The following is a 16,792-nucleotide window of genomic DNA, read 5'->3' on the forward strand; positions in this document are numbered from 1 at the left end:
GGACTTCTGGCCTCCCCATAGTTCTTCAGCCCTTCTCCCCTGTTTGCGTTCCCTGCAGGCCTTTCTCTGCTCTCTCCCTCTCAGAGCCAAGCCCTGTGAAGCATGCCAAGTCAGAGCCCTCCCCGGCAGCCATTTCTCTCAGCAGAGCTTTGCTGATCAATATTGGAAGCTCCAGCCAGAGAAGCAAAAAGTGTTCTCAGAATACAAAATCATCTCCCAGCGAGACTCTTCATTAGGAGAGAGAGTACTTCAAATGACTCCAGCATTTCTCTAATGCCGTCTATCCAGGATTCTGAACAAGGCTTTCAGTAGTGGACCTACCCTCCTCAGCCAGCTTCCAGAATCGCCAGGCTCCTCAGCCTGCCTCAGAGTCCCGGCTGCTGGATCCCAGATCCCACTTCCTGTTCACTGCCTTCAGCTGTACTGTATTCTTTGCTACTCTCCTATATGTTTTGACTCAAATTTTCTCCCACCGCTCCTTACACCCCTCGGTCTGTGGCACGTGTACACCCTTGTGTTCAGCCTCTGTAACAAACCCTGTGGAGCCCTCCTATTTTACTGCCACATTAAGCATCTTCTTTCATTGTCAGCAAACCAGGCAGCCCTTGTCAGATAGAAACTTGAGAACAAAATGGGAGAGAGGAGAAACAGTTCTTTCCCTCCACGAGAAGTTGTTTCTTCCTGTACCTTGATATAAAGCAGCCTTGCTCACGGTTTCATGCATGGAGCAAAGCAAGTTGGCATGGAATATGGGTGCCAGTGAGCTCTCAAATGGCCCCAGCTTGGCTGAGTCTGGAGCCAGGGCAAAACACCTCCCAAGAGTTAGGTTCCTGGGGTTTTGTTGAGTTAATCAGTTTATGAGGAAAGCTCCCTGCTAGTGGCCTCAATTTACCTGAAAGCTGTTTCTGACTTCATTTCGATACAGGGCCTCCTGTAGCGAGAAGGAACCGTCAGGAAACGGGGCCTAGAGTTCAGTTGCACTGTTAAGTTATTGAATGTAGCGCCTCATCTTTCTCTTCAGTTACCTATGCAGGCTGCTCATTAGAAAAAGCCTGGCAAAGAGCAGTGTTGTGGAAGAGTCTGAGCTCCTGGCAACAGTGTTGGAAGAAGAGGACCTAGGGATTCTCCCTAAACTTCCCACTCAATGTTGGGGCTGGCCTTCCTTGAAGCACATGGGTCCTGGGTGATCACTAGAAGCTGATGGAAGTGAGTTTTTAAAAGGAGAGAGAAATGGCTGGGTAGACCCACAACACAATAAAAGTGTGAAGCGAAACTTCACACCACTCCAGTGGTATAGAGATCCTAAGCCAAGAAATTAACAACACATGCTCTAGGGCTGGAAGAACCCAGGGTGTCCCCAGGTACTAAAGGCAAATTTTCAAATAGCCCAGGGCACATAGCGTTTACAGTGTTTAACCCCCTGCTTAAGAGAAGCTGATATCTTACCTTCAGATTCACCATGAGAAGGAATAATCTATAATAATAAAAGAGTAATATGCTAATTAGACCAGACAGCTGAACAACCTTCCAGATGACCTTCCAGATGAAGCCGGGGCTGCAAGGGCTGAGGCAAGCTGCCATGGCTGCAAGGGCCAAGCCCCTGGCACAAATTTTGTGCATGGGGCCTCTAGTGAGATATAATGGAGCCGTCCCTCCAGCACTCCCCAAAACCTAATAGAACAGGTTGAGAGAAACTTTAAACATGTACAATAGAATTGGAAGGTAAAAAGAGGTGGCTTTGGAAAAGAATAAAATATAAATTCACAATGATGAAAAAGATGTCATTGTAATAAAGTAACTCACTGAATGGATTGAATAGTAAACTGCTAAAGTAGGAATAGGTGAATGGAAAGATATTACAGGCAGCTAAAATAGAAAACAGAAAAGAAGCTGAAATTAGAAAAGAGAAGATCTAATAGAAGTGTATGGAAAAAATATAAATAACGGAAGGGAGGAAATATTCCAATTCCAAAATTCACAGCTGAGAATTTTCCAGAATCAACTATCTTCTCAGTTTGAAGAAGTAAAACTAATTTTCAACCAGGATAAATAAAGAAAAAGGAATCCTCATTGTTAGCCAAACTACGTCTTTGTGCAGGGGTGGGAACCTTTTTTCTGCCAACAGCCATTTGGATATTTATAACATCATTTGTGGGCCACACAAAAGTATCATCTTAAAAATTAGCCTGCTCTATTTGGTCAAACATTTAATTAATTCACCATAATGCCTTGTCAGGGCCAGACCAAATGATTTCTTGGGCCTTACATAGCCTGCTGGCTGGATATTCCCCACCCCAGTCTTAGTGGAATTTATTACCATCAACAACAAAACAAAAACAATTTAAAAGCAACCAGTGAGAAAAGACATCTTATAAAGAAATTACACAAAACAGACTTCTTCTCAACAAAAGAAGTCAGAAGTAAACAGAATATTATTTCCAAACTGCTGATGGGAAATAATGGCCAATCTAATGTTCTATATCCAATAAAGCTATCATTCAATATTAAAGGCAAAAATAAAGAACTTTGTGATCCAAAGATTGGGTGAGTTTATTCCTCACAAACCCCTGAAGTACATTTTTAGCAAAAATTTTCTTTCAACAGAAGAAAATTAAATCCAGGAGGAAGGAATGAACTTCAAAAGGCAAAGAAGTTAGTATGTTGGTTTCTTTATATAAGTTATAAATAATGATAGTGGCTAGTAGTCTTGAAAAACAAGTTGAAATTAAAATAGTAGGTAGTAACATGGAAGATGAAAGAGGTCATTCTAAGATCCTTTATTTTCAAGAGGGGAACATAAATATTAACTCATATATGAAAAATTTAAGCATAACTTCTAAAAGAATAAAAATAATAAACTAACACTTCTAAACCAGTAGAGGGAAGAAAAAGGTATTAAAGCTATCAATCCAACAGAAACAGGAATGAAGGAAAAGAAAACATAAGAAATAGAAAGTACAAAATAAGTGTGTCTGTCTATTAACCTATCTGTGTTTATGAGTGATGGCAAAGCAGATTTAACTTATATCTTAATCACTATAAGGTTATCTTTATTTTATTTAACCATGTACCACTAATAAAATACACTTAAAATAATAACAAGTTTAAAAGCCCTACTCTGCCTTATGGGTTTATCATTGAAAATATCAGGGTGAGTCCTACCCAGTGTGGCTCAGTTGGTTAGAGCATTCATTGTCCAGTGCACCAAAGGGTCACAGGTTTGATTCCCAGTCAGGGCACATACCCAAGTTGCGGGTTCAATCCCTGGTGGGGGTGCATACTAGAGGCAACCATTTGATATTTTTCTCTCAAATTGATGTTCTTTCTCTCACTCTTCCTTCATCTGTCTCTAGAATCAATGAAAAATATATTCTCGGGTGAGGATTTAAAAAGAAAGGAAAACGTCAGGGTGAGAGGTAGCATTGAAAATGACTATGGTTTCTTGCCTAAGAAACTGAGGATACCATTAATTAAGAATGATAGAGGGGCAAGACCCACCTTGGAAGTGAAAAGAAGTTAACATTTATTGACTTCTTCCTAAGTCTTAATAGGGGGTTGCAAAAGAAATTAGGAAGAGGCATTGGAGAGAACTTGTGCCATGTGCACGGAAGTCCAGACACAGGAAGAGAACTTAAAGTGTGTGGCGGCATGGCAGCTCCAAAGAGGAGAATTCAAGAAAAAAGGATAGGCGACTTCAAAGATAAAGAAGATGATCAGCAGTATCTGTATGGAGAAAGGGTGAGAGCAGAATGAGTACTGAGAAGAAGCCTTTAGGTCAGGCTTTAAGAGAACAGACTAATTGAGTATTGTACCTACTCGTAAGAGATTAAGGCAAAAAATGTGAAGAAATCAAGGAAGCAGGAATGGATTTCTCTCTCTCAATAAGTTTAACACTGAAGGGAAGACAATGGATGGTAAGAGAAATGCAGGCTCAAGGGAAATTATCTTGGAATAGGCAACAACCACTTTTAAGAATAAAACTTTAGCCCGGCCAGTGTGGTTGAGAGTAAACCCATGAACCAGGAGGTCACAGTTCAATTCCAGGTCAGGGCACGTGGCCAGGTTTCAGGTTCAATCCCCGGTGGGAGGCGCAGGAGACATCTGATCAATGATTCTCTCTCATCATTGATGTTTCTATCTCCCCCTTTCCCTTTCTCTCTCAAATGAATAAAAACATTAAAAAAAAAACAATAAAACTTTTAATTATCTAGAGCCTTCAGGGAAATGAATTTCCTATGTAACCATCTTTTTGAGGTTACCTAATGCTGCATTTTAAAATACCAAAGCTAAAAATAATAATAATAAAATACCAAAGCTAACCCTGGCCAGCGTTGCACAGTGATTAGAGCATTGGCATGCAGAGGGTTGCAGGTTCAAGCCTGGCCCCATTCAGAGCATGTGTGGGAGGCAACCAGTCAATGTGTCTCTTTCACATGGATGTTTCTCTCTCCCTCCCCACTCCCTCCCTTCTACTCTAAAAAAATCAATGGAAAAAATATTCTCATTCCTCAGGTTAAGGATTTAAAAAAATAATAAAATAAAATACCAAAGCTAATTTTGACCATTTTTACAATACCCAAAGTCACTAGCAATATCACGGTGGTCTATTGCCTTTAACTATGACTGATACTCTTTCATGACTTAAATAAAACCAGTTGGACATTGTTTAACCTTGACCTCAGTCATTGTCCCTTGAATACAGGACCTGTTGAGGCCTGTAGGACTATTTGCCTCTACACTAGCCACAGGAGCTATCTTGAATTCTTTTATTTTTTTTTTATATCTTTGAATATCTTTCTTTTACTGTCAGTGATCTTTTCCCATAATTTGCCATAATTTTCTATCTCTAGTCTGCTCATAAGCTGGATTAAGGTGTGCTCAACCCTGACAGATGAATCTACTCGGTATATTAATTTAGCCAAGTTTCTGAATTTGAAAGGCTAATCACCAGGATAATAAACATCACCCTTATATTTATAGTAGCCTTTCCGTATGTGGTTAAATCTCAGATGTACGATTTAATACAAAACCAAGAGTAACCAAGAGCATCTGAGAAACTCTACTTAATATAATATATGAGCTTTAGTATGTAAATTTAGGGACATTTATTTGTCTCTAGCCAAAGACCTCTTTGGAGGCCTGTTTATTTCCTGATCTCAACAGAAGAATCGGAAGAGAGGGCTACCTAGCCCTCAGGTGGAACAGAGATTTCTGCCTCTAAGCTGATAATTCTCTCAATACTAATAGAAAAAGGAGTATCTCTCCTTCCCACTTAACACCCATCCTCCAGAAGAAAAAGCATTTGTTGTGTGTGAACTAAAATAGCCTCTACTTTGTCACCTTCTGTCTGCTACCTGGGCTGTATAAGTAAACTTGAGTTTTATAGACTCTACAACCTGGAATCTTAACAATATTGAGATCTTTCCCTACAGACCTTGGTCTTAAACAATGCAACCGTGGGGCTAGATGCAGATCTCTTTTAACATGAGAATTGATGAATTCATAAAGGGTTTTAACAGAAGAAATGGAGAGTTTCTGGTTTTCTAATTCCTTAACTCACAATTCTGAAAGCAAGGCAAAGACATTCCAAGGAGGAAAAGGCCACTGGTAATATCAGCATGTCTCTTATTAAAGGTCCAGGGGCTGGCTTCTAGGAGGCCTTCCTTATAGGATGGCATTTATTATCTTGGTGATTTACCAGAGACTAGCTTTTAGCTTTTCAGGTTCAGAAACTAGTTTAATAAACATACAAAGAACAGATTCATTATCAGAACTCAGCTCACCTCAACCAAGCTTACAAGATTGATCTGCAAACCAAAATGTCAGTTGACATTTATATGGAAAAATATAACTGACTGATATTCTAAAACTCTAAGTGATTAGCTTAGTCTTTCCCTGTAGGCAGGCCTGTACAGGGAGGCGGATCATAAACAGGTTATTGGTGAACATGAAATCAGAATAAAGGTGAATCATGTTTAATGTCATGGGCTAAGAGAGTAATCCATCCACAATAAATACTGTCCTACTGGTGAAACTAAATTTCTTTGAAATCTGCCAGCAAAGACTCTCTGCCCTAATCAGTATTTCTATAGGCATCTGCCAATGTTTTGTCTCAGGTTTTTTGCCTCGAGGCTTACCTATGCCCACACCCACCCAAATCACCTCCCACATTTGTCTTTCACTGCGTGTTAATACTTTCCATCAGCTTATATTAGTTATTCTTTTTTCTTTTTCTTAAATATGTTTTTATTGACTTCAGAGAGGAAGGGGGAGGGGGAGGGGGAAAGGGGGAAAGAAACATCAATGATGAGAGAATCATTGATTGGCTACCTCCCACACATCCCACACTGGGGATCAAGCCTGCAAACTGTGCATATGCCCTGACCGGGAATTGAACCATACCTCCTGAGTCATGCCAGCCGGGCCATTTATTATTTTTTCTTAAGTTTAGAGTTTAAATCTCAGTGAACAATCTTACTGTCAAGTTTTTGGAGCATACCTCGCTGTACTTACATTGGTCAAGAGGAGAGTGTAGCATAGATAAGGGTGGGTGAAACAGCTCACGCAGATCAGGATTTACCAGTCATTTACCAATAAAACCTTCCCATTTTTACTATTTCTATGCTACATGTGTATCATTGATATTTTTCTTTAAATCAACTCACTTTTAAAAAGCAAATTTTACCCCCACCATAAATGGAAAACAACTATCCTTTGTCCTGAAAGGAACATGGTCCTAAAAATAAGCATAACTGAAAGTAAAAGGTCTTATTTTTCCCGTGTACTTTTTTAGCTAGACACTGTTTGCCATGGAAAACCCTGAGCCTGAGCAAGTCCGTGCACCAAACTTTGACTCTGTCTTTATCATCATCATAAACCTCAAAAGAGGACTGAATATCAGATTAATTTAGGTTATTTAATGCACCTAGTGTCTTGTCCAACTACCATCTAAAAATTCCTATATAATAAAACCCTAATATGCAAATCGAACGGTGGAACAACCAGTCACTATGATGCACACTGACCACCAGGGGGCAGATGCTCAATGCAGGAGCTGCCCCCTGGTGGTCAGTGCACTCCCACAAGGAGAGCGTTGCTCAGCCAGAAGCCAGACTCACGACTGGCAAGCGCAGCAGCAGTGGCAGGAGCCTCTCCCGCCTCCACTGCAGGTGGGCGGTAAGGAGCGAGGGGTCCTGGACTGAGAGCCCCAGACTGCAAGAGGGATGTCTGACTGCCAGCTTACAGGCAGGCTGACATCTCCCGAGGTGCCCTGGACTATAAGAGGCTGCAGGCCCAGCTGAGGGAACACACACACACCCTCACCGCCCCCCCCCCCCCCCCAGTGTACGAATTTCATGCACTGGGCCTCTAGTAATTTATATTAGGCATCTCACATGTGGAAAAAGGTCTTTTGAGACTTTAAGAGTATCCAAAAACTGTTTATGTACCTATAGTGATACCTTCTTTCTAGCCTTGCCTGACCCCAGCTTTTGCCTGGTGCTGCACTGATGGTCTCGCTCTTGCTCCTCCCTGCACAGGTACACACTGGCAGCTCAGGACCTGGTGATGCGTGCTCGTGGTGTCCTGAAGGACAGAGGATGGCGGATATCTAATGACCGACTGGGCTCAGGAGATGACATTTCTGTATATGTCATTCCTTTAATACATGGAAATAAACTGTCATGAAAACAACTCAGGGGATTGGAAGATCAGAAGGAAGAAAGCTGGGATGCCTCTTGGCAGGGCAGGACTGGGAAGTGCCCCAGCAGAGTTCCAGATGGTGCCACCTCTTCCCAGCCCAGATGGAGAGTTTGCTGCCCAAAGGCCTCTGGCTGTGTTTCAAGAGGATCAATAGGTTTCAGTTACTGCTATAGTTAACAAGTCTGGATACTCAACAAAAGCAAAACCTAAAGGCTGCTACTGAGTGTTGTTTCTTTTGGTTCCTTCAATAGGCCTCCTAAGTGGCCAGCGCCTATTTTGGGCACATAATCATATTTATTTTAACTGGAATGCTGGGGCAGCCATTTTCAGGTGTAACTGGCAGAAGACTCTTCGTCTGTCAAGCTGCCAATTTGTCTACGGGTTGGAACGTTGGGGATCATGCCTCAGAAAGTGTGAGCGCCCACCTTCTACTAAGCCTGAGATTTATTTCAGGGAATGCTATTTATGTGTGTGTCTCTCTCTATTCTTTCATGATGATGATGATGGGGTGAGGTAGGAATTTTTTTTTAATTTCTTGAATCTTAATTGTTTCCATAGAACAGGCCTGGGACTTTCCAACTCCTTGCTGAGGAATTTGTGTGTCCAAGTCCAACCCAGGCTGTCACTGTATCCTGTAACCCACACCACCCAGGCAGACCTCTGGAGCAGTGCCCTGGCTAACAGAGTGCTGTCTTTGTTGTGTAATAATTTGTTTCTAGGTTGATTTTTTTTCCCTACTAAATCAGTGTTTTCACGAAATTTGGGGTATTTCTTTGGGCCAGCAGTTCCTCTTTTGTCTTCAAGGGTCTCCCTTGTGTTGTTTGAGGTTTCTGTTGGTTTCTGAATCTGGGTTTTCATTTCTGGAATGATTGCTTCCAGATCCCAACCCATCCTTGCTGTGCCACAAGTACACACGTAAAGCAGTGTTTAATAGAGCTGTATGGGAAGTCCCTTAATGTCAGTCAGTTCACCACACCTCATTTCAGAACCTTTCCTCCACTTTAAATCCAGGTTCCATGGGCTGCAAGGGTTCCCAGGCCCACTCCAAACAATGTGTAAGTATCAGAGTCTGTCAGGGAACCACCATCTTTGGACAAGACCCACTCAGACTGAATTTGATGAAACAGAATTTGAATTGGGTTGACTGGCCATTCATATGCTCCTTTTCCAGGTCCCAGCCACCCAACCACTTAGACTACTGTTCCCTCTGAGTGTTCCTCGTGGAGCATCCACAGAAGCAGTGGACACATCAGATCTGCCAGGTGCTTCACTGCCCGGAGGAACTGAAAAATTAGCAATCCCTTCTATCTCTTAGACTGCTGCTCTGCATGGGTACCTTGTAGAGCAACATCCCATTTCTGAGCCTTCTTCCTGGAGAGCTCCTGTGGTATCACCACCATCTGGACAACTTCTTGTAATTAAAACATTCAATGAAGTAAGAGTAACTGCGGTGGTCCCCCAAAATGCTGGAGAGCCAATTCCAGTTCTCATGTTTTTGAAACCCTTCCCCACAGGAGAGGACAGGACCTTTCCTCCGGGAGAGTTCATCGCCTGCATACCTGGATTTATAGATTTTTTTTTAGGAATGGCCAGGAGCCTTCCTAGTCTATTTTCATCCCACAGTGTGGAAACAGTGCTCAGCCTGGTGGGCGAAGTACTGTGGGAATTCATCCATCAGGTGGTTGCCAAAATGTTGTCTGGGAAGAACTGGACTACAACCTTATCAGGCGTCCTCTTCATCCCTCCTCCTCCGATAAATCTTAGCTACCCCAATCACTCTGTGGAGAGAAGTTTATGGTAGACAGTTTGCTTCTCTGGCAGAATATTATGCTATGGAAAAACACGCAGGCATCCTACAGCAGTGTGGTCGATTTTCTGTTCCTGCCTTGACTCCCTAACCCACATACAAATTGGAATCTTGAGAGTTTCCCTTGGAGGATTCCAAGTTATCAGCTTTAGGAAGCAGTCACCTCTTTCCTATGTTTCCATTGCCTTTCATTTCTTTTCCCTTTCCTGAGCTTTTATGTACTCCCTATCTTGAGCTTCTCCAGTTTTAATTGAGCCACAAGAGTCAGAGTGTCAATGCAGACATGTAGATATGACATGTCTTAATTCATCAATTCATTTACTGCCAAGGCATGTCTCCGGAAGAACTCTGGAACTCCCTTATTCAGTGTATCCTAGTCTTGCACATTTAGTCCTTCAGCTTTTGGTTGGGTAACTAGGAATTCTTTTCATAAGCCCCGTTGGGTAAAAAGAGCTCAGTAGCAAGCTGAAGCCATGATTCTATTGGGAGTATGGGAGGAAAACTACAAATGAGGTGAATAAATCAAATGTGGAAAAAATTATTTGTTATGCTCATGGAAAAATCTACCCAGTACTAATACCGCTCTGTGCATTGAGCTTACTCGGTTTTAGCTTTATTTTTTACCCAGACCCTACATCATCCCATCCCAGAGCAGTAACGATGTCTACATAACAGGTAGGCTCCTGGAGCATTCCTGGAAGGGTCTAAAGGCAACACTCAAAATTCTGCAGAATGTATGTATACGTGGTTCTGAAATCTTCCGTATCTGAGTTGTAGCCAAATCTGCTTGTCCTCATAGCCTCAGAGGAAGTCTTGTTTTCCTAGTCAAGTCTTTATGGTTGTCTTGGGGTGTGTGCGGCCACTTCCTTTAATGAGAGGCTCTTCCAGTTCTAAATCTTGTTGTTGGGCTGGTCCCTGCTCTTTCAAATATCTGACACTCTCTTCCTTAAAGAGAGCAAATTTACACTTCATCCACACTGCAGCATTTTCCCGGGCAACAGCCAAACCTTTGTTATCTAAACACCTGAAATCAGAGCAGTGCCAGCAGTCAGAAGGAGGAGGGGATGTTCTGCAGTGGTTGTGTTTACATAACTGCTACTCTTGGATAGAGCTGAAAATCAGCTAGGCCAACTACCAATAAGACAAAGCCCCCCCACCGCCCTCCCTCAAAGTGAGAATTTCAGTTCTTTTCCACAGTATTCAGCTTTGGGAAATTTAGGGTGCTTAATTTTTTTAATCCTTAGCAATTTACCTCCATGGGACTATGTGAAGTCAGCTGTGCTCACTCTCTTCTTACTCTTCTAAGTATTCATTTATTTTGGGGAGATCTACCGCAGTAGATAGATATTGGTAGGCAGGGATGAGTGTCCTGGTACCCAGATTTGGCCTAGGATCGTGGCCATTCAGGGAGGGTTTTCTGGTTTACCAGGAAGATTAGAAAGAAAACACTTAGAAAAAAAATCTCCCAAATCTTTAAAACTCTAATTCTCCTCTTGATCTCACCTCCTTTCGCATCTGCCCGTCAACTTTAATTTACAAGGCCACAAGTGGTCAGTGGTTTTCTTTCCATCACAGTTTGAGGATCTTGCCATTCCTTAAATGACCCAGCAGTTCCACTCTTTTCAGAGTGAATCTATTAAGCTTTTATGAGTTTCTATTTTCAGTAAGTTAGTGCTTCTGGGACACTTGGAGAAAGCAGTGAGAGTCATTGTCTATGCAAAGAACAACCCGGCTGACCCAAAAAGTTACCAGATCTAAGAAAAAAGTAAAAAGCATATAACAGGAACTTGGATTTTTGAGGATTTACAATTGCAGAGAAATTTTGCAGCCTGCACACCATAGCCCATCTTGCTGAGCAAACTGGTTTTGTGTTGGTGACAGGGATTTTTCAAGACACTACATGAGCAGCCCGATTTGCCTCTTATGTGAGCACCATATCTGAGTGCCAGTCTGAGGAGCACTGCACTTTCCAATTCATGGCATTATCTGTAAATAGCTTTAATTTTTCCTTTGCAGCTTAGATGCAGTTTTGTTCATGCAGAGACCAGGTAGACAGTGACCAAATGAGGCTGTACGTGTTGTTGTTTTCTACTATGATGTACTTGAAGGAGAACCTTGTGTCCTCCACTCTTCTAATCCTCCATAGTATTTGTGTTTGTTTGAGGCGTCCTGAGGTTACTCCTTCCCTCCTGTTTTGCCTCCATTTTCTTTGTTTCTTCTGGAGACCAAGGGAGGCCCACAGTGGAGACCATTTGTAAGGAATGTATCATAAGGTCTGGGTTTCCAGAAACACCCTACGTGCAGTGAATGAGAGGAATATGCCTGAAAATGATTTCAGAACCATGTACCTTTATGCTTTGTGATTGTGAAATCTTGACTTTTGTAACCCAAAAGTGAAAACTGTTTAGTAATCGGGATCTATTTTGTGTGTTTCGAAACTTAGGTGCAGTGTACCCCTGGAAAAAGCTGAAGAAATGTATATGCTCAATTATGTTTTAAAATAAAATATTATATATATGTATATAGGACACCGTTAGCAAAACTTTTTGTGTCACTTCTTCAATCCACTATGAAGTTCCTTCATATCAGGTAATGGGATGAGGGGAGAGTCTCATGGCCTAATGTGGAATTATCAACTGTGAACATTCAAAAGTAAATCAAAAGGGAACAGATGCCACCACTAACAATCCTCACAGGAACAGCAGCAGTAAAGGCTACACATTTCAATAATGCCACCAGAAGAATGACCATGGATATTACTCCCAGGAGGTATTCTTTTTTATTTTATTGGGGTATAATTGACATATAATATTAGTTTCCGGTATAAACATAATGATTTGATATTTGGATATATTGTAATATGATCACTACAATAAGTAGTTAATATCTGTCATCATACATAGTTACAGATTTTTTTCCTTATGATGAGAACTTTTAAATTCTACTCTTAGCAACATTCAAATATGCAATACAGTATTATTAACTACTAGAGGCCCAGCACAGCCCCGCCCACCACTTGCCACCCCGCCAGCCCTACCCACCCACCGCTGCCCCTCCTGGGCTGGGGGTGGGGGAGGGAGGAGGGAGGGACCGAGAGGTGGTCGATGCACCTCATGACAACTGGTTGAGTGGTCGTTCCGGTCATTACGCTTATGGTCCCTGGCCTTTTATTATATAGGATAATCACCATGCTGTACATTATATTCCCGTGACTAATTTATAACTGGAACTTGTACCTTTGACTTCTTCATTCATTTTGCCCAACCCCCACCCCACCTCAGACAACCACCAATATGTTCTCTGTATTTATTAGTTGTTTTATTTTTTTAAGATACCATATCTATGTGAGATTATATGGTATTTGTCTTTCTCTGTCTAATTTATTTTGCTTATCATAGTACCCTCAGGTCTATCCATGCTGTTGCAAATGGCAAGATTTTATTCTTTTTTTATGACTGAAGAATGTTCCAGTGTGTGTGTGTGTGTGTGCGCGCGCACTACATATTCTTTATCCATTCATCCATTGATGAACATTTAGGTTGTTTTCATATCATGGCTATTATAAATGCTGCAATGAACATAGGGTGCATATATCTTTTATGAGTCAGTGTTTGTTTTGTTTGGATAGATAGCCATAAGTGGGATTGTTGGATCATATGGTAGTTCTGTATTTAATTTTTCTGAGGAATCTCCATACTGTTTCCTGTGGTGGCTACACCATTTACATGCTTACCAACAATGCACAAGGGTTCCTTTTTCTCCACATCTCTGCCTACACTGTTACTTCTTGTCTTCTTTATAGCAGCCATTGTAACAGGTGTAAGGTGATATCTCATTGTGGTTTTGATTTGCATTTCCCTGATGATTACTGATGTTGAGCATTTTTTCATGTACCTATTGGCCATTTGTATGGAAAAATATCTATTCGGATCTTCTGCCCACTTTTTAATTGAATTGTTTGTTTTTATTGAGTTGTATGAGTTCTTTATATATTCTGGATTTTAATCCCTTAATATGGGATTTGCAAATATTTTCTCCCATTCAGTAGGTTGCCTTTTCATTTTGTTGATGGTTTCCTTTGCTATGCAGAAGCTTTTTAGTTTAATGTAGTTCCACGTGTTTATTTTTGCTTTTGTTACATTCACATTTATTGTCAAATACACAAAATAATCATTCTCAAGACCCATGTCAAGGAGCTTACTGATGAAGTTTTCTTCTAGGAGTTTTATGGTTCCAGGTCTTATTTTCAAGTCTTTACCCATTATTTATTTGAGATTTTTCTTGATTCCTGAGGTAGGCATTTATCACTATGAACTTCCCTCTTAGAATTGCTTTTAATGCATATTTTATATGTTGTATTTCCATTTTCATTTGTATCAAGATACTTTTTATATCTCTTCTGGTTTCTTCACTGACCATTTGTTCCGTAGCATGTTGTTTAATATATTTGAATTTTCCAGTTTTCTTCTTATAATTTCTTTCTAGTCTCATAACACTGTGGTCAGAAATATGCTTGATATGATTTTAAATCTTCTTAAATTTGTTAAATCTTGTTTTGTGTCATGAACAATGTTCCACGTACACTGGAGAATAATGTGTACTCTGTTGCTTTTGGATGGAATGTTCTATATATATCTGGTTAATTCCATCTGGTCTACATATGTCTTTTAAGGCCAATTTTTTATGGGTTTTTCTCTCCTGATGATCTATCCACTGATGTAAGTAGGGTATTAAAGTTCCTTACTATTATAGTTATGTTATCTATTGCTCCCTGTAGGTCTGTTAATATTTACTTTATGTTTTAGGTGCCCCTATGTTTGGTACATAAATCTTTACAAATATATGTCCTCTTGTTGGATTGACTTCTTATCCCAAAAGGTATTCTTAAGTGAGAGGGATAGTAACTAATATTCTCGCCAAAGACAGTAAGAGTCCAAACTTTACTTAGTCACTTAAGCATGTTAAGTACTACAAAATGTTAGTAAAATGTGCCATCTTATAAAGGAATCTTAGGTGAGATAAGGCATCAAAGAACGTTAATTCTGTTTAGTTTTAGAGTCTAGGAAGTTAAAAGTAATCTAGAAAATGCAATACAGTGTTAAAAAATAATCAAAATATTGATTCACAAATAAAACTAAAAGTTGGCTACTGCTTATCTGAAGATGAGTTCAAAGGAGCTAACTAGATAGAAAAATACTCATCTTAAGAGTGATTTTGTTGTAAAACCCACAGCTTTTTTCAACTTTACTTGTACCCTAATGCTTATGATGCCTCACTCAGCAGTACAGACTCATGAAAAGAATCAATCCCTGGATTATATTCCTGAAGATTAGAGGAGTTTTCTAACATTCTCTTATAAGCAAGCTTAGTTTATCAGATTAGCTCTTGAAAGATGTGGTAGATTGTCTCCAAGGTGGCTGCCAACAAGGCCTTCTATGTGTGTTCATAAATGTTCCTTTTCCCAGCAAGAAGTGGCATTTGTTTCCCCACCCCTTGAATCTGGTTTGGCCTGTGACTTCCTTTGGTTAATAGAATGCGGACATGACATTTTCGGAATTCCAAGCCTAGATCTCTAGAGGCCTTGTAGTACCTGCTTTCACTCCTGGAAGCCGGCTACCCTGCAAATGTCAGACTAGATTACTGAATGACAAGAGGCCACCAGGGGATAACCAGAGTGCCAAGATACTGGGAGTGAGGCCATCTTTGACCCTCAAGCCTCACTTGAGACACTCCAGGTGGTACCATGAGATAGAAGCCCAGTTAGTTCAAAGCTCTTCAGGACATTCCAGCTGAAGCCACAGACAACGCAAGTCATAGGGGAGCCACCCACACAGAGCCCTGCCCAAATTCCAGCCAGACCCACAGAAACATGAACAAATAGAATGGTTTTGTTTTAATATTTGCATAGTTCATTACACAGTAATATATAACTGAAACAGAGAACCTGGCTCTGGGGAATTTGGGGTAAAATGTTTAAAAATATAAATTAAAAAGATAAGAAAATGGCATTGGAAAAGTATGTTTGTAATTTGGGACATAATCCTCCATATGGCACCTGGTAGAGTGACTGAGACAGGGGAAAGAAGCTTAGAATAGCGGTAATGCGGAGACTCTGATGGATGTGTTGGTATCTTAGCAAGAGCTCTCCTCCATACCTATGCTTTTGCCTCATCATGCAGCTTATAATGATCATTAGTAAGTCGGGAAAACAAAGACCTTTAACCCCTCACTTATGATGACACCATTACATGTACCATTTATTACCCTTGGGAGAGTCAAGTGGTTCTTTGGCTCCCAGAACTGTTGTTTGAAAGCGTTAGGTTATATCTCAGGGAAAACAAGACAACTTTAAAATTGTGAATAGGTATGTGAATATTGTTTAAAAATTCTCATCATTTAAAAATCCCCATCTACAAAATACTTCAAACTTATTGCCATCTCAGTTTTTTCCTTCCAATTAAATGATAGGTCAAAGAGTGAGTTGTATATTCTACAATTAATCTGCCTTTTTAATTGCTTTTTCTGTAATCAGAGTCCTCTAAAGTCTGTTGATCTCCGTGCATCTCTCTGTATTTTTAGTCTCTTGTCTTTCACTTCTGAAGAGACTTTTCCAGCCAGCTAACCTTTGCTTTATTGATTCCACGTAGGCTGCCTGCAAGATTCAGAGTGTGACTGAGCACGAGGCGTGGGCAGAGTGCACCTTGACTGTCTTCCAGGGACCAGGTCTGATCAGATTGCTAGTCCAAGGGGACAGAGCTTCTGACTGCAGACCTGGAGTATAGCACTCCTCTGAAAGGAGCATATAAATCGCAGCTTTTTCTTTTACCCTCTTTCTCTTTTACTCTTACTTTACAAATATAATCAGTAAAAAGTTAAAGTAGACAAGCTGGTTTGGAAGGCACTGTTGTGAGGTGGGGATGGGGGATGGTTGATATGAGGATGGAAAAGTGAAGTTGCAGCAACAAAATGTCCCAAACCAAGTCATTTCACACCCTTTATGCACCACTAATACGAGTAACAAGACATCTCTGATTTAAACTAGAGAATTGTGGAACCTGCAAATAGTCTTAGCAGCTGTAAATTAGCTATCACCTGCCTGTTGAGTTTGGTCAAAGAGACAAAAGTTGGGACGAGATTCTAGAGAACTATAAAATCTCTACTCTCATTGTAAAATTAGAAAAAAAAATGCAATTTCTACTTCCTGAAAGCCCTAAACATAAAATTAGGGGATATATGGTCAATCAACCAATTGCACAATAGAATTTGAAGGAAAATTAACATTGT

General features: G+C 40.6%; 1 protein-coding gene across 1 annotated transcript in view; it reads left to right on the top strand.

The window, feature by feature from the left end:
• The window catches only part of PPM1H (protein phosphatase, Mg2+/Mn2+ dependent 1H), a 237,704-nt gene extending 225,668 nt beyond the window's left edge, over nucleotides 1-12,036 (top strand). Inside the window, exon 10 of the mRNA XM_070409814.1 lies at nucleotides 7,539-12,036. Within this exon, the coding sequence (XP_070265915.1) occupies nucleotides 7,539-7,686 (148 nt within the window). The 3' untranslated portion in view covers nucleotides 7,687-12,036. The remainder of the gene's footprint in view (nucleotides 1-7,538) is intronic.
• Nucleotides 12,037-16,792: the final 4,756 nt, after the last annotated feature.

The sequence above is a fragment of the Myotis yumanensis genome, unplaced genomic scaffold (assembly GCF_028538775.1).
Source record: "Myotis yumanensis isolate MYYU_CA2020_CCGP unplaced genomic scaffold, mMyoYum1.0.hap1 SCAF_3, whole genome shotgun sequence".
In the NCBI taxonomy this organism is placed as follows: Eukaryota; Metazoa; Chordata; class Mammalia; order Chiroptera; family Vespertilionidae; genus Myotis; species Myotis yumanensis.